Source organism: Aotus nancymaae, unplaced genomic scaffold, assembly GCF_030222135.1.
Source record: "Aotus nancymaae isolate 86718 unplaced genomic scaffold, 86718_ANA_hifiasm-v0.15.2.pri h1tg000059l, whole genome shotgun sequence".
NCBI classification, from domain to species: domain Eukaryota; kingdom Metazoa; phylum Chordata; class Mammalia; order Primates; family Aotidae; genus Aotus; species Aotus nancymaae.
In genome coordinates this window covers 16,979,937-17,005,209 of record NW_026988473.1, presented here as the reverse complement: position 1 = coordinate 17,005,209, position 25,273 = coordinate 16,979,937, and the positions used below count along the sequence as shown (strand labels likewise).

General features: G+C 55.1%; 1 protein-coding gene across 3 annotated transcripts in view; it reads left to right on the top strand.

Annotated features, from left to right (window-relative positions):
- TSPAN18 (tetraspanin 18) overlaps positions 1–25,273 on the top strand; it is a 204,869-nt gene that overhangs the window by 177,297 nt on the left and 2,299 nt on the right. For all 3 annotated transcript variants that reach the window (XM_064364999.1, XM_064364997.1, XM_064364998.1), the window contains exons 4-9: positions 3,541–3,613; positions 6,387–6,581; positions 14,789–14,863; positions 16,238–16,336; positions 16,846–17,028; positions 23,777–23,860. In XM_064364999.1, the coding sequence (XP_064221069.1) occupies positions 3,551–3,613; positions 6,387–6,581; positions 14,789–14,863; positions 16,238–16,336; positions 16,846–17,028; positions 23,777–23,860 (699 nt within the window). In that variant the 5' untranslated portion in view covers positions 3,541–3,550. The remainder of the gene's footprint in view (positions 1–3,540; positions 3,614–6,386; positions 6,582–14,788; positions 14,864–16,237; positions 16,337–16,845; positions 17,029–23,776; positions 23,861–25,273) is intronic.

The window sequence follows — 25,273 nt, the reverse complement described above, 5'->3', positions numbered from 1 at the left end:
CCTCACCCAGGAGAGGGCACGACAGAGAGAGGAAAGGGAGCACAAGAGAGCGTGGCTGGGGGTTGGAATCCTGGTGGCTCCACTTTCTAGCTGTTGAAGGCGAGGAGGCTACGAATGCCTAGAAGCATGCCTTAGCCCAGCACCAGGCCTCCTGCACACACTGCTGAATTAACACTCCCTATGTGGAACCATGGACAGTCCCTACTGTGTCCCAGGAGGGCACAGCCACAATTCTGCTCCTCTGGGATTCACCAGGAACACTGGTTGGTGATGTAATGATATATATTTTGGTGAGAGCAGCAGTGGACATCAGCAGAGGCCACGGAATATTATACTAGGGAAGGCACTGAGCTTGGCTTGATGGGGACAGGCGGGGGGCAATTGGGAAGGCTTCCTGGAAGAAGTGATGCCTGTGACAAGTCTTAAAGGATGAATAGGAATTAAGTGAGACTGGAAGTAGGTGGAAGGGCAATTGAAAGAGAAGGGATCAGCATGAGCAGAGGCAGCAAGTAAGCCTCAGGGAGATACCTTTGGGGGACTCTGCTTTGAGGGTGGTGATTGGAAAGTGAGGGCAGGAGTAACAAGAGGTGGCCATGGGGAGTCTTAGAGGTCCTGTGGTCTGGAGGAGGCAGCTTGGTCTCCTGTAGCTGTCAGGTTTTCAGCAAGAGAGGGCTGTGGTGACATGTGCTTTGTGGAAAGATCCTTCTGGCAGCAGGGAAGCACTTGATTGAAGGGGAGGTAGGAACGCCAGTCTCAGCCCAGAGGCGGTGGCTGTGTCTGGATGAGAGAGAAGGCCAGGAGCAGGGCTGCGGCTGGACAAGTTTCAGAGACCCCTGCGATAGAGAGGATGGTTTCATCCGATTCTACCTCCAAAGGCAGATGGCATGTCATGAATTCAGGCCATGCTCACTGAAGTAAAGAAAAGCGCCCCATCACACTGCCTGGGTTCCAGTTTTGGCTTCACCACTCACTAGCTATGACCTCAGACAAGTCACCTCGCCTCCATCTGACCCAGTTTCCACCTCTAGAAAATGAGGATAATAAGAGTACTAATCTCATGGGTTGTTATGAGTTACTAAATGTAAAGTATTAGGACGGAGCCAGCACATAGTAAATGCTCAATAAATAGTATTATTTGTAGGGGTGGAGACCTGGGTGGGTGACCACAGGAAAACCCTGATTTTCCCTTCCCCCAGCACAATTGAAGAGAAGCCCTCGAGGCACTGTTGGAAGGACAAAGGCTTGGAGCCTGGAGCCCCTGAGTCAGGTTCACCCTAAGATTTTTCCCTTTGAATGGCCTTGCGTTCCTCACTAGCTAACTTGGTGCCTCAGTTTCTCCCTCCTGGTAAGGAGGAGGCTGTCCCAGGTGGGCTCTGAGTGGCTTCCTCTGTGGGATTTGATGCTGAGTGGCCCCACCTGTTCTTACCCTGCTCAGCACTTTTCCAAGTTGCAATAAGGGCCTGTGGAGCAGCAGGGGGGAGGCGTCCCTTTAGGGAGGAGGAAGGCCCTCCGGCCCCGGGGCCAGTGCTGAATCCAAAGCCAATGTGCCTGTCAGGTCTTCCTCACGGGCTCCAGGCGCCTTAGCCATGTCTGCCTGGCCAAGGTCGGCTGGTGGACAGACACCTGGCACCTTGGCAGAAACAATGAGAGGAGGGATGCGAGGCACCACTCCCGAGACCACCAACATTTGCCGGTCCCCTCCCCACCAGCCGGCTCTGTCTGTGCTCCTCGCTCCATGGATTCAAGTGCACCTACAGAAAAACTCTAGCTCAGACCAAAATGCAGCCTGGGGTGGTGCCGTCATCACCGATTAGGAGAGGGGTGGAGCGGCCGGGCAGGTGAGAGGCAGGCACTCTCTGCTCCGTCTGTTCCTTATGATATGAGGGTGCCAGCCTGGCTGCTGAGGAGAGTGTTGGATTGTGATTTGGGGCAGGGAGCGGGCAGAGTTGCTGAGGCCCATTATGTGCCATGGGCCTTGTCACTGCTTTCTACAAGCTGTGTGACCTTGGACTAATCCCTTAACCTCTCTGAGGGCTGGGCTGATGGAAGGATTTGTGATAATCAGAGTACATACCTCCTTGGTGGTTGCAAGGATTAAATGAGATAATATGTGCAAAGCCCTGGGCACAGCGCTGGATCCCCAAACAGTGGCTACGATTATTACTATTTCCCCAACTTTGTTATAAATTGACAAATAATGATTTTATATGTTTATGGGGTCTAGTGTGATGTTTTGCTACACATTTTACTATTATTAATATTAATAATAATAAGCCTCCCAGAAACCCTTTGAGTAAGACTTAGCAACCTTATTTTGTGGAGGAAGATGGAGTCCAGCCATGTCCTGTGGGAGAAAGTGGGAGCCGTAGAAAGTAATCAGACACCATCTCCCCCACATCCGTCCGCACCCCAGTGCGTACTCCCAGAACGCTTTGCGCCGAGTCCTGTCATGGAGGGACAACCCCCGCCCCGGCAAAGCACCTGCAGTTCTGGCAGCTCAGGACTGGCTTGCGTTCTGGCCCTGCCCCTTCCTAGCTGTGGGACACTGGACGTGTCGCTTTCATTCATAGCCTCAGTCTCCCCACCTGTCACATGGCTCTCTCATCCCTGCCCCGAGTCTCTCCCCAGAGCTGTTAGGAAGAAAATGTGAAGATAATGGATATGGAATGTAAACATGTCTTGTGCACCTTGAAATCTGACTCATGGTGGTAGATGCTGTTAGCCTCCCCTGGGGGATGGGGACGTTTGCATTTCTGTCCAGCCCCGGCCGTGCCTGGCAAGCCGCGGGTGCTCAATCAGCGTTGGTTGAATGGAATCGTGTTCAACAACTTGCTGCCGTGGGTATACTTTTAGGTGAAGACGGGAAAACCTCCAGGGGAAGTGGGATGCTGGAGGTCTCGGGATACAGGTAGCCGAGGCTCAGGGAGGCTTTGGCCCGAGAAGCAGGGTTCAGACCCCCGGTAGGCTGCTTTCCTCTTCCCTGCAACACCCTGTCTCACTGGCACCAAGCAACCACCCTGGTCTGTTCTGTGGCCGGAGGGTGTGTGGGATGGTGGGACGTTTGTCAGGCGCAGCCTCTGGTCCTGGTCTGGGGCCTGAGCAAGGCCCTCCAGCTTTGAGCCTTGGTTTTCTCATCTATCAAATGGCCAGCTCACACCTGCGGCAGAGCAACAGCGTGAAGCGGGACGGCTGAGCACTCACCACGTGCCCGGCCATGTGCTGAGCATGTTACTGTGGGATTTCATTTCATTTTCACAGCACTGCTAGGAGGAAGGTTCTGTTCTTAATCTTCACTTTGAAGTTGGAGAGAGCAACACCCAGAGAGGTGGAGTAATTTGCCCAAGATCACACAGCGAATGAAAGCTAGAGCCAGGGCTGAAACCCAGACAGGCCAGCTCTAGTGTTCTCATCTCATCAGCCTCCATCTTTTTCCAGCCTTTGCAAGGGCGGGTTTGGCTGCGGGGACCCTCTAGGGAGGGCTGGGGTTCTTCCTGGGTGGGGTCCCCCATCGGGAGGACTGAGGTGGCCTTGTGTTTTTAGGTGGAACATCATGGAAGGCGACTGTCTGAGCTGCATGAAGTATCTGATGTTTGTTTTCAATTTCTTCATATTTGTAAGTATTGCTGGGTCTTCCCAGACCTCTGCTGGGTGGGCAGAACTGGCTGCTGCTTTGAAATAGTCACACTGGGCCGAGTCCCTGGGGTGAGCACAGGGGCCAGCACTAGAGGGAGGGGTACCTGTCAACCAGGCTTTCAGGGAAGGGAGCCCCCAGCAGTGCCCACCCCACTCTGAAGAGCCCACCTTCTTAGGAGAGACATTTTCCACAGGCTGCAGGGTGATCAGCCCCTCTGACAAAGGTGGAGGGGACCTCGGCCCGGCCACTGTCTTGGGATCTGACCTCTCGTGGGGAGTGGGAAAGGAGGGGATGGGGGTGATCAGAGGGCAACAAGAGGGAGCCCCACCCAACTTGTCTCGGCGAGCGGTAGATAGACTTCAGAGCTGGAGGGGCCAAGTCCGTGCAGCCGCCGGATCTAATCAGAAACTCCTCTGGGCCTGGAAGACCTGCATTCAAACCCCAGTGCTACATCTTAGCAGCTTCTGATTTGAGACACAGTTCAGCTCTCTGAACCTCAGTATCTTCACCTCTTAATGACCTATCTCAACAGGCTTTTTGAAAATTAAGTAAGATTAGTTTACAAAGTGACCGGGATGTGGTCCATCCTCCAGAGCTTAGCTCCATTTCCATCTGACCTACGGATTCTGTATATGAAGGGACAGAGGCCCAGATACTCAGGTGGCCCACCTGCCTGCTGAGCCCACCTGCCTGCTGAACCCACCCCAGGCTCTGCTCAGACTCGTGGCCCCTCCCAGGAGTGGAGCCATGGCCCCAGCTTCTTGGGCCTCCACAGGCTTTCCTGGTCCAGCCTCAGCCCTTGATCTTGGTACATCTAAGACCTGGGTGAATCAGACTCTACTTGCATCCTTCAGGGCAGGCTCTTGAAAGAGCGGGTCCTCTTTCTGGCCAGGACTGACCATCTATTTCTCTCTGTCTGTCTTTCCCTCTCTATCTCTATCTCTATACCTTTGTGTCTTAAAAATATATACATTTCAGCAACTCCCTTAGCTTCTCTTCCCTGCCTTATAATCCTAAAATGCCTCGAGCCTTGCAGATTTGAATTCTAGACCCAAGGCCACCACCTGCCAAGCCGGGTGACCCCACGCAAGCTCACCCTCTCTCCAGCCCCAGCGTTCCCACCCGAAATGGAGCTGGGCCGTCCGTGAAGAGTTTAGCATACGGTTGCGGAATCCCAAGCTTACCAGCAGCGATAAGGAGGTGCGGGTTTTCCTGGAAGTCACTCTGGGAGACCAGGGAGAGACCTGGCACGGCAGGTGGCAAGAACAGAAACTCTGTCACTAGCCACTCCTGTTCGATCTTTCCTTCTCTTTCCCCTGCTGGGTCCCTCAGGCCTCGCCACTGGACTCCTGCCCTGAGGGCACCTACAAATGCCCCTTGCCCAAAGCCATCAGCTCTCTTCAGCACGCAGTCCTGCTCAGCCAAGCCAAAGCCCAGCAGTTTTCCTATTGCCCCACTGTCCACCCTCACACAGGCCTCTGGGGGCCTCTGATCCTCCCGCCACACAAAGGGATTTCAGATACTTTACAGCCCTAAGTCCCATGGTGCCAAACTTTGGTTCTTCCCACAACAGGTTTGCTACTAATACTTATCTGTGCCTAAGAAGAATGGAATAGGCGGGGCACTGTGGCTCCCACCTGTAATCCCAACAGTTTGGGAGGTCAAGGCAGGTGGATTGCTTGAGCCCATGAGTTTGAGACCAGACTGGGCAACACGGCGAAACTCGGTCTCTATAGAAAAATACAAAAATTAGCCAGGCATGGTGGCATGTGCCTGTGGTCCCAGTTACTTGGGAGGCTGAAGTGGGAGGATGACTTGAGCCTGGGAGGTCAAGGCTGCAGTGAGCCATGATCCTGCCACTGCACTCCAGCCTGGGTGACAGGGCAAAACTCTGTCTGAAAAAAAAGAAAAGAAAAATGGAGCAGATATTTATTGAAATCTGCTAAACACCTTCTGTCCTTTCTTCCCTGGGGCTGCCTTAGCCTGTGAGTATTTGAGTCTTTGTTTGACCACAAGGAAGCTAAAAGGCTCAGAGAGGTTATGCCACTTGCCTTAGGTCACACAGCTAATAGGTGGCACAGCTCTCTCTCTCTAGACTGCACTGCCTCTTTCCAAAGATAAATAAGGCATGGAGAACCCATGTTGATAGAGACATAAATCCGAAGGCTTTTGAGCCACGGATTGGAGAGTGGGGAGCCCACTCTCAGGTTGGAACCTCACTGAGAGTCCCGCGGGGGACAGTGACGATGACTTGGTCTGTGTCTTCCCAGCCCTTAGCATAGGTGGTGTGAACACAGAGTAGGGCTCACTCAGGACATGTTAATGGACCTTTGTTTAAGGACCTGGGACAGAGCCCTGACTCTCCCATGAACTTGCTGTGTGACCTTCAGCAAGTTGCTGGCTGGCCCTCTCTGTGTGGAATCAGAGGGTTGGGCTAGATGGCCTCCTCATCCACAGGTTGACATTTCAGAAGATAAAATAACCTGTATATGATGTGTGTTTTTTTCAGAGCCCAGGGTGGGGCCTGGGTCAGAAATTGGATGTAGAGGATGCGTCTTGCACTTAAGATCACGGCAATTAGAAATATTTAAAACAATTCAAGGTGCAGCTGGGACCCACTGGCTCTCACTGCAGATGAATTCCTGCCCAGCTCACCTAGTGCTTGACGCCTCCAACCCTGGGGCTGGGTCAGGAGTGCCTAACCTCCCTTTCTGCCTGTTTCTCCTCCCCACTCCTCCACCGGCCCGAGCAGCTGGGCGGAGCCTGCCTGCTGGCCATCGGCATCTGGGTCATGGTGGACCCCACCGGCTTCCGGGAGATCGTGGCTGCCAACCCCCTGCTCCTCACGGGCGCCTACATCCTCCTGGCCATGGGGGGCCTGCTCTTTCTGCTCGGCTTCCTGGGCTGCTGCGGGGCCGTCCGTGAGAACAAGTGTCTGCTACTATTTGTGAGTACCCCAGCCCCCACCCCACCCTTGGGTGCAATGAGGGGTGTCGGGGATCGGCTGCGGACTCCCAGGCCCTGGCTGGCTTCCATTCAGACCAGTGCTTCCCAAACCGGGGGCTGTCAAAGCAGAAGGGATCATGGAGACGATCTGACCCTACTCATTCTGGAGTCAGTGGTCCTGAAGCCCTGAGACGGTCAGTGACTAGCCCGGAGTCCCATGGGAGTTGGGGGTGGAGGGGACAAAACAGATGCTGGGCCAGGGCCCCTGCAGCGCCTCAGGCTGCCTCTCCCCATGCCTTTGGGACTATTTTCTCCCTGGGGCCGCCCTTCCTCCCTCCCACTTCACTTTGCTGCCTGCCTCCAGTCAAGTCAGGGCCCTTGGCTCAAGGCACACCTGGCCTATGTCCGCATGCCAGGAAACTCAGAATGAGGTTTGAGCCACATGAACCCACCTCCAGGGGTGGGGCGGTCCCCAGCCTTTTCCGTTTGCCTTGGTGGCCCCAGCTTCCAGAGACTGCTTTTGTACCAGGCCCATCACTGCAGTAGATGAGCTGGCCCAGGTGGAGGGGGCCTTGGTGTCCAGGTCTGAACAGCCAGGCTTCTCCAAGGCATGGTCAACTGAGGTCGCTGACATGGACCTTGCTGGTTTTCCATTTGCTTGCTTTTAAAAACTCTACTATATAACTCCTCAGTAATATCCCTGAAATGGCTAGTGGATGAGGCCTTCCCCTTGTAGATATCCAATTCTGAAATAGGTATGATATGCCCTCTGAAGGTTTCTTATTCTTTAAGTAAATAACCCTCAAGCTCCTATAGGGGCATGTAGTACACTGGGTGCTGGAGGTGCGCCGGTGGCCATGGTCCCATCTCTCAAAACAGGCACAGGGGAGGCGGTCGAGCCGTGTGGATGAGCTGGGCAGTGGGCGGGCCTATTTGGAGTGGACTCCCTGCTCCATCTCTAAGGGTGCGGCTCCAGCCTAGTTCCTCAACCTCCCTGAGCAGTCGTGTCTTATGCTAAAGAGGGGGTCGACCAGCTCAGCTCTAGATCACAGCCAAACCAGACAAACAGTGGGCGTTCTGGTTCTCGAGTCTTCTGGATTCCCCTGGGCGGTGGCACTTGGGGCCTCTACCTGCTTTCCTGTGCTGGGCGGATGGTTCTTCGCTCCTCTAAGAGGTCCTGGACTTGGAGAACTTCTGGGCTGAGCCCAGTCCTGCTACAGGGTAAGTTAAAACCCTGTTTAGAGAAGTGTGCATGTGGCTGGGTCAACTTGCCGATGCTCCTTGTGGGCGGAGCTGAATGACAGGGAGACCTGGGCAGGTCGGCTGGAGGGCTGCCTTGCGATGTTCTGTAGGTACAGCAGCACCAGCAGTGCTGGGAGGAGAGACCTGGCACCATGCCTCCTCCCCAGACGAGGGCACACTGCACAGCCCCATTCGTGTCCGAGTGAGATGCCCCCATCCAGAGGAAGTGAAGTCAGCTGGGAAATGAGTGACAGGGAGCCTTGGGCCCATTTGTCCTTCAACAGCGCAAACACTGCAGACCTCATTTGGAGAGAAACAAAGAAACGCTGTGAGCGCCCCCTGGTGGACAGTTCTCTACTGCTTGTCACGGTGCTTGCAGAAGTCTTGGCTGGGGAGCCCGAGGGGACTTTAAAAGGAGCTGGAATATGGGTCCCAGGACACACCCAGCCTTCCTTTCCCCCTCCTCACCTCGGCCCCCAGGGTCTCATTCATTGTTAATGGGCTCGTCTTTGAAGCCAAGACAGGAAGCCAGGCTGGTGTTCTTGACTGGGAGCAGGCTGGGGCAGCTCTGGCTCTCCAGCCTCCTCCAGTAAGTGGCTGCCTGCAAACCTGCCAGCGGCCGGAGGACGTTCTCCCTCCCATGCTGTGGGAGGCAAGACTGAGACCCAAGGACAGGAGATGTGTCCACAGTCCTCCCGAGAGAGCTGATCCTTCCTCAAGGCCTGATGGTAGACCCCTCTCCTCCCCTCCCCTCCCTGCCCCCGTCTCTCTACGTATGTCCCCCTTCCTTCTGCCTCTGTCCTCCCCATTTCTTTCTTTCTTTCTTTCTTTCTTTCTTTCTTTACACAGGCTCTTGGTCTGTGGCCCAGGCTGGAGTGCAGCGGTGTGATCTCAGCTCACTGCAGCCTCGACCTCCTAGGCTCAAGTGATCCTCCCACCTCAGCCCCCTGAGTAGCTGGGACCACAGGCATGCATCACCACACCCAGCTAATTTTTGTATTTTTGTAGAGACAGGGTTTTGCCATGTTGCTCAGGCTGGTCTTGAACTCCTGGGCTCAGGTAATCCACCCGCCTCAGCCTCCCAAAATGTTGGGATTACATGCGACCACCATACACTTGTCCTTGTCTTTCTCTTGACCTCTATGTTTATTCCTGCGCCCTTTCCTTGTCCTCGTCCTGATCTCTCCCTCCTCCATTTCCCTGTCTCTCTCTCCACTTCCCTTGCTCAGCTTCCCCTCTCTGAGGCCCTGCCCACACAAGCCTGAGTTCACAGTGTGGGTCACAGGCAGAGGATGCTTGGATCAGGGTCATCTGGCTTCCAGACCATGGCTGTCTAGAGGCTCCTGGAATGGACTCAGTTCAAGATTTACCTAAATTTATGTGCAAAATGTTAGGTCCGGGCCTGTGTATGTGTATTGTGTCTACATGGATTGTGTGCATACTCATGTGTATGTGCATGTGTGTTGTATGTGCGTGTATGTTGTGTTCCATCGTGTGTGCTTATGTGTACATGTGTACACTGCTTTGTGCACATGCACACGTGCATGGGTGTTGTGTGTGCATATGTGTTACACATGTATGTGTGTTGTGTGTGTGGGTCTTGTGTGTGTGTGGGTGTTGTGCATGCATGGGTGTTGTATGTGCATGGGTGTTGTGTGTGTGGGGTGTTACACATGTGTGGGTGTTGTATGTGTATGGGTGTTGTGCATGTGTGGCTGTGTGTATGTCGTTGTTGTATGTGCATGGGTGTTATATGCATGGGTGTTACACGTGTGTGGGTGTTACACGTGCGTGGGTGTTGTATGTGCATGGGTGTTGTACATGTGCAGGTGTTGTGTGTATGGGTGTTGTGTATGCGTGGATGTTACACGTGCATGGGTGTTGTATGTACATGGGTGTTGTGCATGTGTGGGTGTTGCGTGTGTGGGTGTTGTGCATGTGTGGGTGTTGTGTGTATGGGTGTTGTGTATGCGTGGGTGTTACACGTGCATGGGTGTTGTATGTACATGGGTGTTGTGCATGTGTGGGTGTTGCGTGTGTGGGTGTTGTGCATGTGTGGGTGTTGTGTGGGGGGGTGTTGTGCATGTGTGGGTGTTGTGTGTGTGGATGTTGTGCATGTGTGGGTGTTGTATGTGTGTGGGTGTTACACATGCGTGGGTGTTGTATGTACATGGGTGTTGTGCATGTGTGGGTGTTGTGCGTGTGTGGGTGTTGTATGTGTTTGGGTGTTGTGCGTGCGTGGGTATTACACATGTGTGGGTGTTACATGTGTGTGGGTGTTGTGTGCATGGGGTTTAGGGGGGTTCTGTGAGTGTTCCCAGAGAAAGACACCAAAGTTTTTGGAAGGTTTTCAGAAAGATTTATGCCCTAAAAAATAAGAAAAACCACTTCTCCCTTCCTGGCTGAACCTGGACCTAACTGTGTGGTGGTTCCAACCAAAGAGGGCATGGAGTCTCACCCCTGGAAGCTTCTGGGATCATACTAGAAGCCTTTCGCTGCCTTCTCAACCTGTCGGAAGGGAGAGAGGCTTGTTTTAAGAGGGGCCAAAGAATGACTTTAGTCACTCTAAGAAACCTGGCTTAAAGGTTCACAAAGCAAGGAGGCCTTGACATGGGGCTGAGTGTCCCCTTCCCTCTGCTCTGAGACTGAAGTCCCACAGGACCTGGGGACAATCAGTCTAATGACCAGACCACCTAATGATCAATTTGTCTGTCTAAAGATAATTTCCCGAACACTTGTGTTGATCAGTATCATAGCACTCACATGCACTAGGGCAATTTCAGCCTACCATTGAAAATGTGTGGCATCCCTTTTTCCCGTTTGCTTACCTTTGAGTATTTGAAGGATTTTTTTAAAGACAGCTTATATAAAAATCCTAATTTTAAAAATATTTTATAGTGAAGGCAAGCTAAACTGGATAAAAAAGAACAGCAAAAAGAGATGAGTATGTTCAAAAAAGATAAATGAGCTGAATTGTACATGCAGTGTGTAAATTTGGTAAATATTTATTAGAAATGGGAACTGTGAGCAGACATTGCCTATGAGCAGATGGGTTAGAAAAGCCTGGAAATCCTCCCAAGCAGCCAACAGATCACTTTCCTCCCCTTTGCTAATTTTCCGTCCTGAGGAAAGTGATGCAAATTAGAGGACGAGGACTGGCTGACAGATGTGTCCTCAGGCAAATGGGTTGTGAACCGTGGGAAGGGCCTTGACAAGGAAGCCCCAGCCATGGCTGGTCCAGGGGAATTCCACAGAGGACTTGAACACTGGTGAACCATCTTAAGCAGGAGGACATTTTCACGCTGGAGAAGGGCGAGCTGGCGCAAGTGGCATTGTGCCTGCCGCGGGCACAGTGGCCTTGCACTCTGATTGACAGGATTCACACTCCCATATACTCAAGTCCCGCCCGGGCCCTGTGCTTGGGGAGGCCCACTTCCTCCAGTCTACAGCTCCCCAGGTTTAATCTCCAAGTCCAGGACCTCTTAGAGAAGAGAAGGCCCATCCACCAGGCTCATCTCATCATCATCATTCCACTGATGCTTCAGCTCAGTGGGAACTCCATGAAGATGGGGACTGAGTCTGCCTTGTACGTATTTATTTGCCAATACCTAGCACAGTGCCTGGCACAGAGCAGGTGCGCAATAAGCAGCCCCAGAGCCAAGGAACAGAGAGGAGGTGGTGTCAGAGATGTGGCTAAGAGCATGGACTTCGGAGTCAGAAAAGCCCAGGCTCAAACTCCTCCTCGGCCACTTCCTGGCTGTGTGACCTGGGGCTGGTTCCTTAACCACTCTGAACCTTAGATTCCTGGTATATAAAATGAGGACACTAATACTTCCTTCCCAGCCATAGTGTTGTATTCACAATCCAGTGGAAAATGCATGCTTTGCTTGGCTCTGTTGGTGGGATGCTTCCTCTGGGCTCTCAGTCACCATCTGAGCAGCTCTCCTGTCCTGCCAGTCTTATGGGAAGCACCACACCTGCATTATCTCGTGAAGCCATGCTCAGTCATCCTGGATGGCACACACACGTCCCACAGTGACAGGCACACTGAGTGCACAAGGCTCGCGATCTGCTTCGTCCATTATTTATGACTGTCCAGGCCGAGACTGGTGGGCATGCCAGCTCCAGCTTATCGCCGTGGATGGAGACCATTGCTGAGGCTGCTCCTTGCCAGCCTGGGAGCCTGCCAGTGGCTCCAGTGAGAGGGCAGAGGGCAGGGAGGGGCTTCTCGTAGAGGCCCAGTGTAATGGAAGCGGATGACCATCCATCACCAGCCAAATGGAAGTGCCAGGACCCCTGCCAGAGGCCTCCGTCACTGTCACAGGGGAGGTGAGGCTGCAGAGGCAGAAAATGAATCACTCAGCGGCCACTGAGCCCAGAGCCCCCCAGTCTGCTGGAAATGAGAATTGTAGGAGTGGCAGGATGGACCGTGGGCGTTGTGACCCGGGGCACAGGAGGCTTCCTCAGCCCTGCCCTCATCACATTCTGCTCTGGTTGGGGAACTCTGCTCCCTGGCCTCAGCCCGAGGTCACCCCGTCTTCAGGAAGCACAGGAGCATCTGGCCTGGTGTCCCTCATCCAGATGTGTCAGGAAGGCCACCAGCAGACCCCAGCCAGGCAGCCCGCTGACCCGTGGGGACAGACTCCTGGGCTCAGAAGAGAGTAACAGAGCAGTTCCCGAGCCTCACCCTGCATCAGGGAGGGGACGTAGCCTGGCGCTCTGAAAAGCCAGCTGGGCCAGGAGGAGCACGTTCTCTCTGCAAAGCTCCGAAGAGCTCTGCACCTGTGGAGAGCCATTTCCCTTCTCCCGCTTCAGCTTCCTCAACTTTGAAAAGGTGGGAACTACACAAAAAAGAGATTGTGGGAACAGCACCCAGTGCCCAGCCGTCCCCTGTGACAGCAGAAGCCTGTGATGGAGGAGCTGAAGCCCGGTGAGACCTCAGGGGCTCAGGAGCCCACAGTACCTCCGAGGGCTGAAACAGATGTGACGTGGAGGCTGGGAATAGAGGCTTGCCAGCAAAAGGCAGGGCTGAGGGTGGACACATCCCCACTGCGGGCTGGCTGCTCTGTTGAAGCAAGCGGCTCTCCTTAGGTTTGGAGATTTCAAAAATGAAAACCCACTTGCCAGGCTGCGGAGATGCTTTCTGTGCATGTGCTGAATGGGCAGATTCTACGCCCCTCCCAAGGCTCTCACTCAGGTGATCCCCCGCCCACACAGTTTGGAGAAGCCCCGGGACCTCTAGAAGGCAGCTGCTGTGGGCGCTGAAAAGTCGGGGCAGGAATTGGACTGAGGTCTCCCTGGGGTGGGGATAAAGTGACAGGAATCTTCCTCTCACCAAAGAGGCACATTCCAGGCGAGAGACATACGAAGGTATTGTCAGCAGCCCGCAGAGCGTCTGCTCGGAGGCCGGTCATCGCCAGGAGCCGGGCGTCGGAGGTCACAGAGGAGGCTGCCCATGGCCCGCTTTCACTTCCCTTCTGCATCTGAGAGCCCACCACGAAGCTCTGCATGGGCTCATTTCCAACAGAGGAAATGCTTTCACATGCATCCTGATTCCCCACGAGGAACCCCCGGAAGTGGGTCTTGACATTCCCATTTTGCTGGCAAGAAAACTGAGGCTAGAAGGGGTTGGTTTGAGTGACTGTCCCATGACACAGAAGGACAGACAAGGTGGGCTCTGAGGTGTCCTGACTTGAAGCCCAGCACGCTTTGCCTCCTCCCAGCCTGGCACATCGGGGGCAGGCAGGCAGTCCTGAGGACTGGGACCCCAGAGAGCAGGCCTGGCCGCTGCCTAGGTGCCTGGGAGGGCATGGAAGAACCAGTCTGTGTGTCTGTCAGGGTTAAAGTCCTCTGCTGGTGGTTTCCAGGTAGGGTGAGCATGGACTTTGTCAAGGGCACCAGCTGTGCTGAGTAATGAAGGCAAAGCCAGTTTCTTCTGTTGACTGCTCTCGGCCCAAAGGAACCCACGCAATGTCCTGGGCCGGTGATGCAGCAGGTCATAGGACCTTCATGGCGAGTGCTCCGCCTCGGCCTCGTTCATCCATCTGAGTCCTGTGCTGACACCTGTGTTGACCCAGGCATTCGGGCAGGCAGCGCACTGAGGGACAGCCCCTGTGCTAATGCCATGCAGGCACCTCTGTTGGGCATTGTGATGTGGGGGAGCCCAGGAGAGGGGGGTTCTCCCTGCTTAGGGAAGTCAGGAAAGGTTCCTCACCAGCAGAGGCGCTGAGGCTTCACCTGATCTAGAGAAATGAGGAACTGGTGGGCAAGGAAGGGTGGTGCCTTCCTGGCAAAGGTAGCACAGCCTGTGAGGTCCCCGAATGAGAGGCACTGTGGTTCATTCGGGGAACATCAAAGTCAGTGAGGAGCAAAAGACTGTGTTAGATACCGAACTCCTGGGCCCTGGGTTTGAGATCTGGTAGTCACACCATCTTCCCTCCAATCTTGTTCCTTGAATTTTGGCTGAAGGTCAATGTGACCTCCCCACTTCCCGTGGGAACCAGAGGCAGTGGGGCAGGGAGAGGTGGCCCTGGGGTGGCAGGGTGGGGAAATCCACATGGGGATCCCCAAAGCACTCAGGATTCTCACAGCCCATACAACCCACACGGGAGGAAGCTTACCCAGAGTGGACTCAAACAGGTTTCATCAGCGATCTCCTTCCAGGGTGGCTGCGTAGGGTTGTTCAGGATGCACACTGTACAAGGGGCCTCTCTAAGGTGTACCATTTGCACAGAAGGTATATATTTGTTTATTTTTTTCATATTTTGATCACAATCCTGTTGGCTCTGAGGAGGGATCCCTCGTGTGTTTGTTATGAAGATGTCTGACTGATAGCAGTGGAGTGTCTTACCTTACAAAATGACTGTACTGCGCCACTGCTAAGGCAGATGGATGGATGCATTGGCCAGTGGCCGCCATGTCCCCTGCCTGCCCTCTGGGTTCACGAGCCTGCTCCTCTCCCCGCAGTTTTTCCTGTTCATCCTGATCATCTTCCTGGCGGAGCTCTCAGCAGCCATCCTGGCCTTCATCTTCAGGGAAAATGTAGGTACCAGGCCCCACGCTTTCCTGCCTCCTGCTGTCAGCAAGGGCTTGGTGGCCATTCAGGTCTGGCTCCTCCCCTCCTTGAAGGACCTCAGAGAATGAACAGCCTCTCATCTGGAGCTTCCAGCCCAAGTCATGGCCCCCCTGCCTGGCAAGGCCCCACAGACCAGAGAGACCCCATCAAGCCTGTTCCTGCAAGGGCGTTTCCCAAAGGGCAGAGTCAGGAGGCGCTGAAGGGTCTCTGCTCCCAAAGCATCTGGTGCAAGCCCATACTTTACTCTGGACACGTCCCTTCCACACCTTGCCCAGTGGCCCAGTGATAGCTAGACAGTCAGGACAGTCAGAGAGGCTGTCCTGTGCCCTGGAGTATAGGAGCGTGTAGGAGCACAGGGTAGACTGCTCTCGGAGGAGGCCCAGGCTGAGTACCTTGGCCCCACAGGCCACCATGTTTCAGAGGCTACACGTGGCTAGGGTACCAGCTGCCTCTCCTGAGTTGACAAGAGCCAGTTACCATAGCCAAAGGGAGCCTGGGTAGGGGGAAGGGAGGGGAGAAGGGGTAATGGGGCAGGGAGAAGGGGAAAGAGGGGCGGGAGGAGGGGCAGTGGGGCAGGGGGAGGGGGAAAGAGGAGAGGGAGGAGGGGCAGTAGGGCAGGGAGAAGGGGAAAGAGGGGAGGGAGGAGGGGCAGTGGGGCGGCGGGGGGGAAGAGGGGAGGGAGGAGGAGCACTGGGCAGGAGACACAAGATGGCCCTGGGGTGGAGGTGGTGGGGTTGTGGGGGCGGTTCAGCACAGAGCAGAGGAGGAGGCCACCACAGCCTGTGGGCAGAGAATGGTGCCCAGATGGTCTCCTCTGCCGGGCACCACCCAAGGCCCTAGCCTTTCCCTGCAGCAGGAGGGAGGGTAGTTAGACCTCAGCAGAATATTTTGAGAGTGAGATAAACTTAGGAGGAGTCCTCTGGAAACTGATATACAAAGCCTTCCTGCCCGGTTCCCTAGCTTCTTCAGGGCCTGGGACCCAGGGCGTCTGCTTGGATCTGTCTGGGGAGCAGCTCAGGGTGGAAGGAGTGGGGTGAGTGGCAAACTCCCCACCCAGATAAGCCCTCCCTCTGGGCAGAGCTGCAGGCAGAGCTGGGGCCTCAGCGTGCCCTGACCTTGGCTCTGCCGAGGTGTATGTGTATATAGACTTCCTTTCTACACTAAGGGTAAGGAGCCTGCCCCAAGTTGGTGGTTTAAGGGAATCCCAGGGGGCATGGCACCAGGACGTGGAGCCCTAGCTCTTATTACCCCAACTCCCAAGCATGTGAATGGAGAGACGAGGGAAGGTGGGGCTGCACCCAACAGCTAGGCCCCAGCCCATCTTCTCCCTCTGTCCCCAGCTCACCCGAGAATTCTTCACCAAGGAGCTCACCAAGCACTACCAGGGCAATAACGACACGGACGTCTTCTCCGCCACCTGGAACTCGGTCATGATCACAGTGAGTGACCCCCAGAGATGCTGTGAGCATTCAGAGCCATGGTGCCCAGTGTTCACATGCCCACGCCAGACATCCGTAATCAATCCAGGCACTGTCCCATCGATCATCGATCACAGACTTGGCCTTGGAATCTGCATCCACACAGCATTCCAGGCAGCCATGCCACTTGATCACAGTCCCTACTCGGGATGAAAACTATTTGCTATCCCTGTCTTGGGTCCCCAAGCAATGGTCATCATCATGATGATCACAACCACAGCACCTGTTTATGGAGAGCTAAGTGCCCGGTGAGGTAGGAATTGTTACTACCACCCCTGTTACAGAGCTGAGGGCACTGAAGGCCCAGAGAAGCCGAATGTCTTTCTCATGATCACACAGTGGGGACACGTGGAGCCAGCCCACACCCAGCCTTCTGATGCCACTCCTTTGCAGAGGCTGTCTGTCCTTCTCTGTCCCTGCCCCGTTTCCGGCGCCTGCCCACCAGACCCTTCTCTGGGATTTCCCCCTAGTTTGGTTGCTGCGGGGTCAACGGGCCTGAAGACTTTAAGTATGCATCTGTGTTTCGACTCCTGACCCTGGACAGTGAAGAGGTGCCGGAGGCCTGCTGCCGGAGGGAACCCCAGAGTCAGGACGGGGTCCTGCTGAGCCGGGAGGAGTGCCTCCTGGGAAGGAGCCTGTTCCTAAATAAGCAGGTACTGGCCCTGCTCTCCAGGCAGGGGAGCGGGTCTGTGGAGACTTAGGTGGCCAGAGCTGGGTGGGAGGTGATATCACCCCAGGGGGGCTGAAGCTACCCCAGGAATCCCAGGGAAGTGTTGGCCATGATATGGGATGCCTGCACCTGAACAGGGGCTGATAGAAGCTCCGTCCAAGCCCCTGAGATCCAACCAAAGTGGGGAAGGATGACAGTGGGAGACGGTCTGCGGTTAGAGTGGGCGTTTGGGCTGGGGCTAAGGGTTAAGTAGGATTTTCCAGTGTTTCCTGAGTTTCTGATAATGCAGATCCAAAGGGAGGAAGGGGGACAGAACCAGAATTACACAGTGGGGGACCCTTCTTAGCCATGCACTGTATTTTGGAGGAAGCTCTCATTTGCCATGTGGGCTTGCCCTAAGGGAGAAAGGTCTCCTTGACCTGACTCTCCAAGGTCAGAGAAGCTCCTAGACTTTTCTGCTTCTCTTGCAATCTGAGGACTTCATCTCAGCCCTGGAAGGAACCCTTTCCCTTCCTGCATTTCTAGGGAAAACAAGGGCCTGGCTTTGTGTGCCTCCTGCCCCCTCCCCTCCCCCCCACCCCGCCATGAGTTCACAATGTCTTTGCTCTTTTTTTTTTTTTCAAGATGGATTTTTGCTCTTGTTGCCCAGGCTGGAGTGCAATGGCATGATCTTGGCTCACTGCAACCTCCGCCTCCTGGGTTCAAGTGATTCTCCTGCCTCAGCCTCCTGAGTAGCTAGGATTATAGGCATGTGCCATCATGCCTGGCTAATTTTTATATACTTTTTTAATAGAGATGGGGTTTCACCATGTTGGTCAGGCTGGTTTTGAACTCCCAACCTCAGGTGATCCACCTGCCTCGACCTCCCAAAGTGCTGGGATTACAGGTGTGAGCCACTGCGCCCGGCCAATGCCCTTGCTCTTAATCCCCTTCTTCCCACTGACCAGCCCCCACCCTGCCAGTGTGGATGTGTGACCAGGCTAGGCAGGAGGAGAGGGAGGGAGACGGCAAGGTTGATCTAAGCCTGGACCCTGGGCCCCTTGCTTGATTAGGACTTTAACGAGAGTCTCATGGAGAGTTCCAGATGCAAGAGACACAGCAGGGGACGGGAGACAAGGTCCCTGTTCCTGCGAGGCTCACGATCTCGTTGAAGCACAAGATGAACAAGCTGCAAACAAACGAGAAGTCATCATTTCACATGGTCATGATGCTGCGAAGAAATAAAACCAGACGGGGGCTAGGACAGGCCTTGCAGAGTTCCAGAGGAGGTGACGGTCAGCAGAGGCCTGGGTCCTGGGGCTCTGGTGGGCCCTTTCCAGCCTCAACTCTGCCCCAGGAACCTGGCCCCTCTGGCCCTGGCACCTGCCCATGGATTCATTAGGATTCATGAGGCCCTGAGGACCACATTCTCTCTGTCCGTCATCATCCTGCCTTCCTGCATTGGGGGAAAGAGACTCAAATAGAGAAATGAGGGCCCTGAGTCAAGGCCACTGTGGACTTGAGGCAGAGAGGGTTTCCCCAGGGGCTAGGTCCACAGAGACCTGCCGGGGAGCAGCTGCAGGGTGGGGAGGTGAGTTTCAGGCTTCAATGCGGGGAGGCTGTTAACTGTTGGGTTGTCTTCGCCAAGACACCCACTCTGGACCTCAGATTCCATACGTTGGCAGCAACTGCTGGCTGCCACTGCACGCTCCATTCACCCCTACTCCCTTGGGAAGAAAAGTTTTATCACACCCCATGACCACCAAGTAGAGGCTGCGCTTCCCAGCATGCCTTGCAGCAAGACCATGTAACCCAGTTCTGGCCAACGGGAGGTGAGCAGGGGTGATTTGTGCAACTTGAGTCTCATCCTTAAGAGAAAGTGCTGTGCCCACCCCTCCCTTTTTCCCGGGCTGGGACCTGGCAGAGGGAGGTAGCCACTAGGATGGCAGAGCATCCAGAGAGAAGGAGCCGGGGCCACGGACAGTTCTATGGCGCAGAGCAGCCACCAGAGCGCGGGGTTTTATGTGAAAGACAAATGAATTTCGAACTTGATGAAGGAGCTGTTGTTTGGGAGGCCTGTTGCCAACAGCCAAATTTAGAGCCTTCTAATGCGACTTGTAAGTTTCAGGAGGCTTCCCATGGGCCCCATTCTCTGCATCAGATAGGTTTCTCATTTCTGGATTCATCCTCTCTTGGGACGCCTCCTTTCCTCTCCAGGGCAGTCTTCAAAACCGGAGCTCATCAGAGAGGTCCCGGCACAGCCACATTTTTCTTGCCAGTGACTCTGCTGTCCTGAGGATCTTCTGAGATTGACTCCTGGGGTTCCTTTGCTGAGACATTCATGTCCCTCCTGGGCATTTCTTCCCGTTAAACACCTGCTGCTGTGGGACTGCCTCTATTTGTCTTTTTCTCCAAACCACAGGATGCATTTTTTTTCTTTTTTGAGATGGAGTCTCTCTCTGTCGCTCAGGTTGGAGTGCAGTGGCACAATCCCAGCTCACTGCAGCCTCCACCTCCTGGGTTCAAGTGTTTCTCCCACCTCAACCTCCCAAGTAGCTGGCACTGCAGGAGCGTGGCCACCATGCCCAGCTAATTTTTATATTTTTTGGTAGAGATGGGGTTTCACCATGTTGGCCAGGCTGGTCTCAAACTCCTGACCTCAAGAGATCCACCCACCTCGGCTTCACAAAGTGTTGAGGTTACAGGCATGAGCCACTGTGCCCAGCCCCAGAATGCATTTCTGACTTCGCTGGCAGGCCTGTGGCAAGGATGTAGGAAGAGTGAGTTCACTGTGGGGGTTGGAGTGGGGGTGAGGTGTGCAGGGATGCATGGCGTGGCCATAGGGGCACCCTAGCTGCTCTGTGGCCAGGGATTGGCGGTGGACCTGGGTGGACAGGGGGCTTTTACACTGGTCCCAGTGAGAAAGGGCAGCATATGAGACCAGGATGATAGCAGTGAAGACAGAGAGGTGTGTGCATCTGAGAAATGTTCAGGAGGCAGAATCTACGAGCCTTCCTGATGGATCCTCTTTGGAGGAGTGGGTAGGAAGAGGTGCTGAGGATGATTGGTTTCTGGTTTGGGGAAGATCTTGCATCCAGTCTAGGGCATGTTGAGTGGAAGAAGCCTTTGGAGGCCAGGCACAGTGGCTCACGTCTGTTATCCCAGCACTCTGGGAGGCTGAGGCTGGCAGATCACCTGAGGTCAGGAGTTCAAGACCAGCCCGGCCAACATGGAGAAACCCCTTCTGTACTAAAAATATAAAAATTAGCCTGGTGTGGTGGCATGTGCCTGTTATCCCAGCTACTTGGGAGGCTGAGGCAGGAGAATCACTTGAACCCAGGAGGCAGAGGTTGAGTGAGCCGAGATCACACCACTGCACTTTAGCCTGGGTGACAAAGTGAGACTCCATCTCATAAAAAGAGAAGCCTTTGGAACAGCCAAGCAGAGGTTCCCAGTGGGCAGTCGGGTGTATGGGGTAGAGCTAGAGGCAGGTGGTGCTGGAGATACACATGTGGGAAGCATTGCATGTGAGTGACCATAATGGTGGCAGCCGGGCCTGGCTGTCCCTTGTCAGATTCAGTGGGGGGTGACTGTGGGTGGCAGCTGGGGGCGGGGGATGTGCCCACCTGGCAGAGAGGGAGGGTGGCGCTGGCAACAGCCCACATGGTTAGAGGACTCAGTCTGTGGCGCCAGCCTGGGGAGAGAGGCTCCTCGCCATGTGTCTCACCGGGTGGTGGCGGGAAAGCATCGTGGCGGGGAGATGATGGGCGACAGTGAGGCGATCTCCAGGGGTGTAGATGTAAGCTGAGGCTCCAGCCAGCGGCCTGGCCCATAGGAGGGAGAACTCAGCTGCTCATGCCAGCCCCTCTTCCCTTTACAACAGAGGAAAGGGTGGGAACTTGGAATCCACCTTCTTCCCCTGGCTTCCCCTCCTCATATGTGATCTTGAGCAAGTTAGCCACCGCTCCTCCCTCCCTTTTCTCATGGGTAAAAAGCAGGTAAGACCCCTCCTCCCTGAGGGGCTGTAATGAGGATTAGGTGAGAAAGAGCCCATGAGGCCCTAGCAAAGTTCTCAAGAGAACGGACACTTGCTCAGCTCAAGTGGTGTCGTCCCGTCCACGCCCCAACTCCCCAAGGGTGTCTGTGTTCCTGGGAAGCTTCCCTTGGCCAACCTGGGCTGCTTGGTTGAGTTCAGGGGCCCGAAGGGTCTTTGGTGCCAAAGTCTGATTGGGGAAGATGAGCTGTCAAGGCCCAGGTGCCACGCAGCAGGGCTCGGCTTCCCTCTGCTGGACAAGTCCCCCAGCTTCTTGCCAACTTCCCCAGGTGAGGCATATCAAAGTCAATTTCATGCTTGGGAAGGGTTTGCTGCTTCTCCTGTCCCCTTTGTGTGTGTGTGCGTGTGTGTGTGTGTGTGTGTGTGTGTGAGATTGTCTTGCAATGACACTTAACTCTATGCACAGACACTTTCCACCACCCAGGATATGCTTAGAGAGCAGCACAGAGAGGTGGCCGGCACTCCTTGGTAATCCTAACGGTTTGAGATTGAGAGCTTGCTACCTGCCATCACTCTTCCTAGTGCCTTACCTGCAGTATCTCATTTTATCCTCACAGCAGTACCATGAGGTAATTAATCTACCTGGCCCCACTGTATGGATGGGGCAACTGAGGCATAGAGAGAGGAAGTAAATAGCCCAAGGTCGCACAGCAAGCAAGTGGCAGAGCCGGCTGGGACCCCAGGCAGCTGGGCCCCAGGGCTCACCTGTAACCATTGCCAGACCCCAGTCTCCTGGGCCGTTGCTGCTTCCTGGCCCGGCAATCCCTGGAAAAGCTTCACAAACCCAGGGTGTGCTGGGGCTGCAGGAGGTGGGATGATGCGCCTGTGGCTGGCGGGCACACAGAACACTGAGGGGATGATGGGAGGGCAGAGGCGGCCCCTCCCAGGGCTGATCCCAAAACCATGCAACTCGTCTCTCTTTCCTTCCCTGCAGAGCAGGTTAACTTTTTTGCTGTTATAGTTCTGCATTTTAGGGTTCCGATGCTTCAAAATTGCTTAACAAAAGACTTGAGGCTCCAACATGGGTTTGCTGGCAGATCCAGGATGGCTCCTGGGCCTCATGGAGTGGATGGGCCAGCCCTGAAGGGACCCCCAGCCACACTGATGTCCTGACCTGGCCTGGGGGTAGGGACCCCTGAGCCACCCTTAGGGCTCCATCCCAGTCGCACAGCCTTAACTGGACTCCCAGTGCCACAGCAGAGACAAGGCCGGAATATTCAATGAAGACCTTTTCTCCTGGTTGGTATCTCTGGGCTTGAGGTCTTTCAAACCCTGGCCACAGCCTGGTCACTAGAAATCACCTTGGGCGTCGTCCCATAATGCTGATTCCTGGGATCCACGCCGGACTCACTGATCCAGTGTCGTGGGGCGAGGCCTTGGTATCTGCATTGCTAACCAGTTCCCAGATTACTCCAAGCACACTCAGCCCCGAGAGGGTTATGCACCCAGATCATTGTGCTGGTGGGGTCTGTTTCCATCTGGGTATATCCTGTTTGCCCCATGGGGCTCCAGAAAGGGCTTTTGGGGGCCTTCCCCTCCCAGCTCCTGGTCAGCTTCCAGGCAGGTGCTAGGATACCACCAGGCCACTCATCCCAGATCAGGCCCCGCAGTCCACCTGCCTGGGCGCAGCCTCAGAGCAACTTTTGGCCAAAGGGGCTGAGCTTCTGCGTGATGGACAACAGAAGTGAGCACCCAAGAATCCCCGGTCTCAACAGAGGCCAGAAATAGCAACCACCACCCAACAAGGGCTGGCATGATCAATCCACCCCCACCTGGGGACTTGTTCCCTTGCACGTTCCTATGAAGAGAGGAAAGTTCTTCCACTTTGAGAATATGTGTCATTGTAAGCAAGTACCATGCATCAGTGTCTGCGGTCAGCATGGGAGAGGGGAGAGTGATGAACATGAAGAAACAGAGGTGTGAGGTGCGCAGGGTCAGATGGGCAGCAGCCACGGACTGGCAGCTCCTGGCTTGGCACTGGCTTGCTTTTTCTCCTTCTCCCCAATCCCCACGCCACTCTGTTTATCTCGATCTCTGTCTCTGTCTCTGTCTCTGTCTCAGTTTATATATCTCCAGGATTGCTTAAGAAAGCAGTAAGAGCATGGGAATTAGCTCCAGGGCCTGTGCGCTGGGCTGGTTCCAGAAAGCTGCCCAAAGGAGGTAGCATGCAAGCAGGGTTTTGAAGGCTGGGTTGTGTTTCCTTGGGGAAGTGGCTGAAAAGTGGAACTCCTTCTGCAGCCAGAAACAGTAGAGGGGGTGGGGGTAGGACAACAGGGAAGGGGCAGGTTAGACCCCTAAGGAGTACCTGCTGCATCCGAAGGCAGCAGCTGCTGATGTGCTGATACGATAAGGATGGTCCCCTTGCTGGTTCTTCTGATTTCCCCAGAGCTGCAGGAAGTCCAGATATTTATGGGAAATTTCCCAATCTTCCAATCACTGTAGTAGTGACATAAGGCAAGGCCCACACCCTGGCAGGTCTCTGCCCCCCTTAGGGGCCGGGTGGCAAGGAGAGTCTTTGGTACAGTGCTGCCAAGTTGCTATTTCTGGGTCTCCTGCCCTGCACCCCCTCCCCACTGTTCTGTCCCAGCAGCCGTGTGATAGGGTAAGAGCTCTGGGGCCACCTGCCAGGAACCCTAGTCCACATGCTGGACTCTGACTGCAGGAATCTCCTGCCTCACCTCCTGTCCCTCCCTCCCAGGGCTGTTACACGGTGATCCTCAACACCTTCGAAACGTATGTCTACCTGGCCGGAGCGCTTGCCATCGGGGTATTGGCCATCGAGGTAAGTAAAGGCCCCACTTCTCCCACTCCCCAGGACAAAGCCTGATGTGGAGCCCAGGCAGATCCCCATGGCCTGTGCCCCCAGCACCCCCCTCTCCATTTCCTTCACCTGAGACCCAAGGGTCCCCCCGTGGGCACTATGGGGTGGTAAGCCCAGCTGTGTCTCTGCTGCCTGAGAGTCATTCTTTAACTCTGGAGATGAAACTTGGGAGCCAGTGTCCCAGAAGTGGGGATGGGCAGGCCCTGAGGGTCATCCCCACTCCCTCCCACTCCCCACCCCTGTCCCCACCTCCGCCCCAGCTCCATGGTCCAGAGAAATTCCATGCTTGCAGAGGGATCTGCACAGCTGCCTTGAAGGACAGGCTGCAGCGTGTGGTTCGAGATCAGGCCTTTTTCTCTGTGGGGTGTTCAAGGCCTATGGGGTTTTATTCATCCACAACGGTGGTCTTAGCCTCCTTTACCTGAGGGCGCCAGAGTCCCCTCGAAAGGTGAGCTCCTGCAGACCCTTTGCAACCACCACTAGGTGGCGCCTCAGCCAAAGGGAGGAGCAGCCGCCTCCGGTCTCCAACCTCTGGGATCTCCTCCTTCGGGATCTCTGACCTACGGCTCCAGGGGCCTGGACAGCTCGTTTCCCACACCTGACCAACCCCAGGAAGAGGCACTCTGGGGCCTCAGCCAGCCCTTGGCCTGCGGAGGAAGGAAGTCAGGCAGTCCTATCCTCAGCTTCCTCCTCCAGCAGCCTGGGCACCTGGCACCATGAACTTCGCCTTGCCGGCTCTCCCACTGTGCCTGCAGCCCCACCCACTGCAGCTTCAGAGAGGCTATTGGCGATGGCAGAGGGGAGGGGTCATTTATTATTCATTCATGTATTCAACAAGCATGCATTGAGCCCTACTCCGTGCCAGCACCATTACAGGTGAACAAGTCACCTCATGGGAGGCAACAATGAACGAGATAAATCTGCACCAAGCCCCAGGGAACTCTCAGGAATGTGTCACACACAGGAAGAGCATAGGCCCTAGAGTCCAGCTCCCAGCTCTGCCTCTCCAGAGGCGGGATGTCTGAGGCACAGTTTCTTCATCTGCAAAGTGGGCTGGTCACCCTGCTCCCCCGGCACAGAGGGATTACAGATGGCGGGGACAGCATACCGCTGGGGCTCAGGAAGCAGCATTCATATACTTGATCCACTGCCTCACTCCCAGCCCAGCCCACGAGCCCAGCTGGCCAGCCCCATGGGAGGCAGAATCTGGTTCAACACAGAGACCTTTACGTGGTCCCGTCCCGGCCGTCCCTCCCCACCCCAGTGAGCCTCCTGGTGATGTGGCCGTGACCTGTGGTCTAGGGACTGTTCCCTCAGCTACTTGCAAAAAGAGCTTGGGCTGTGGGGACATCAGCAAATTTGGTCAGAAGAGTC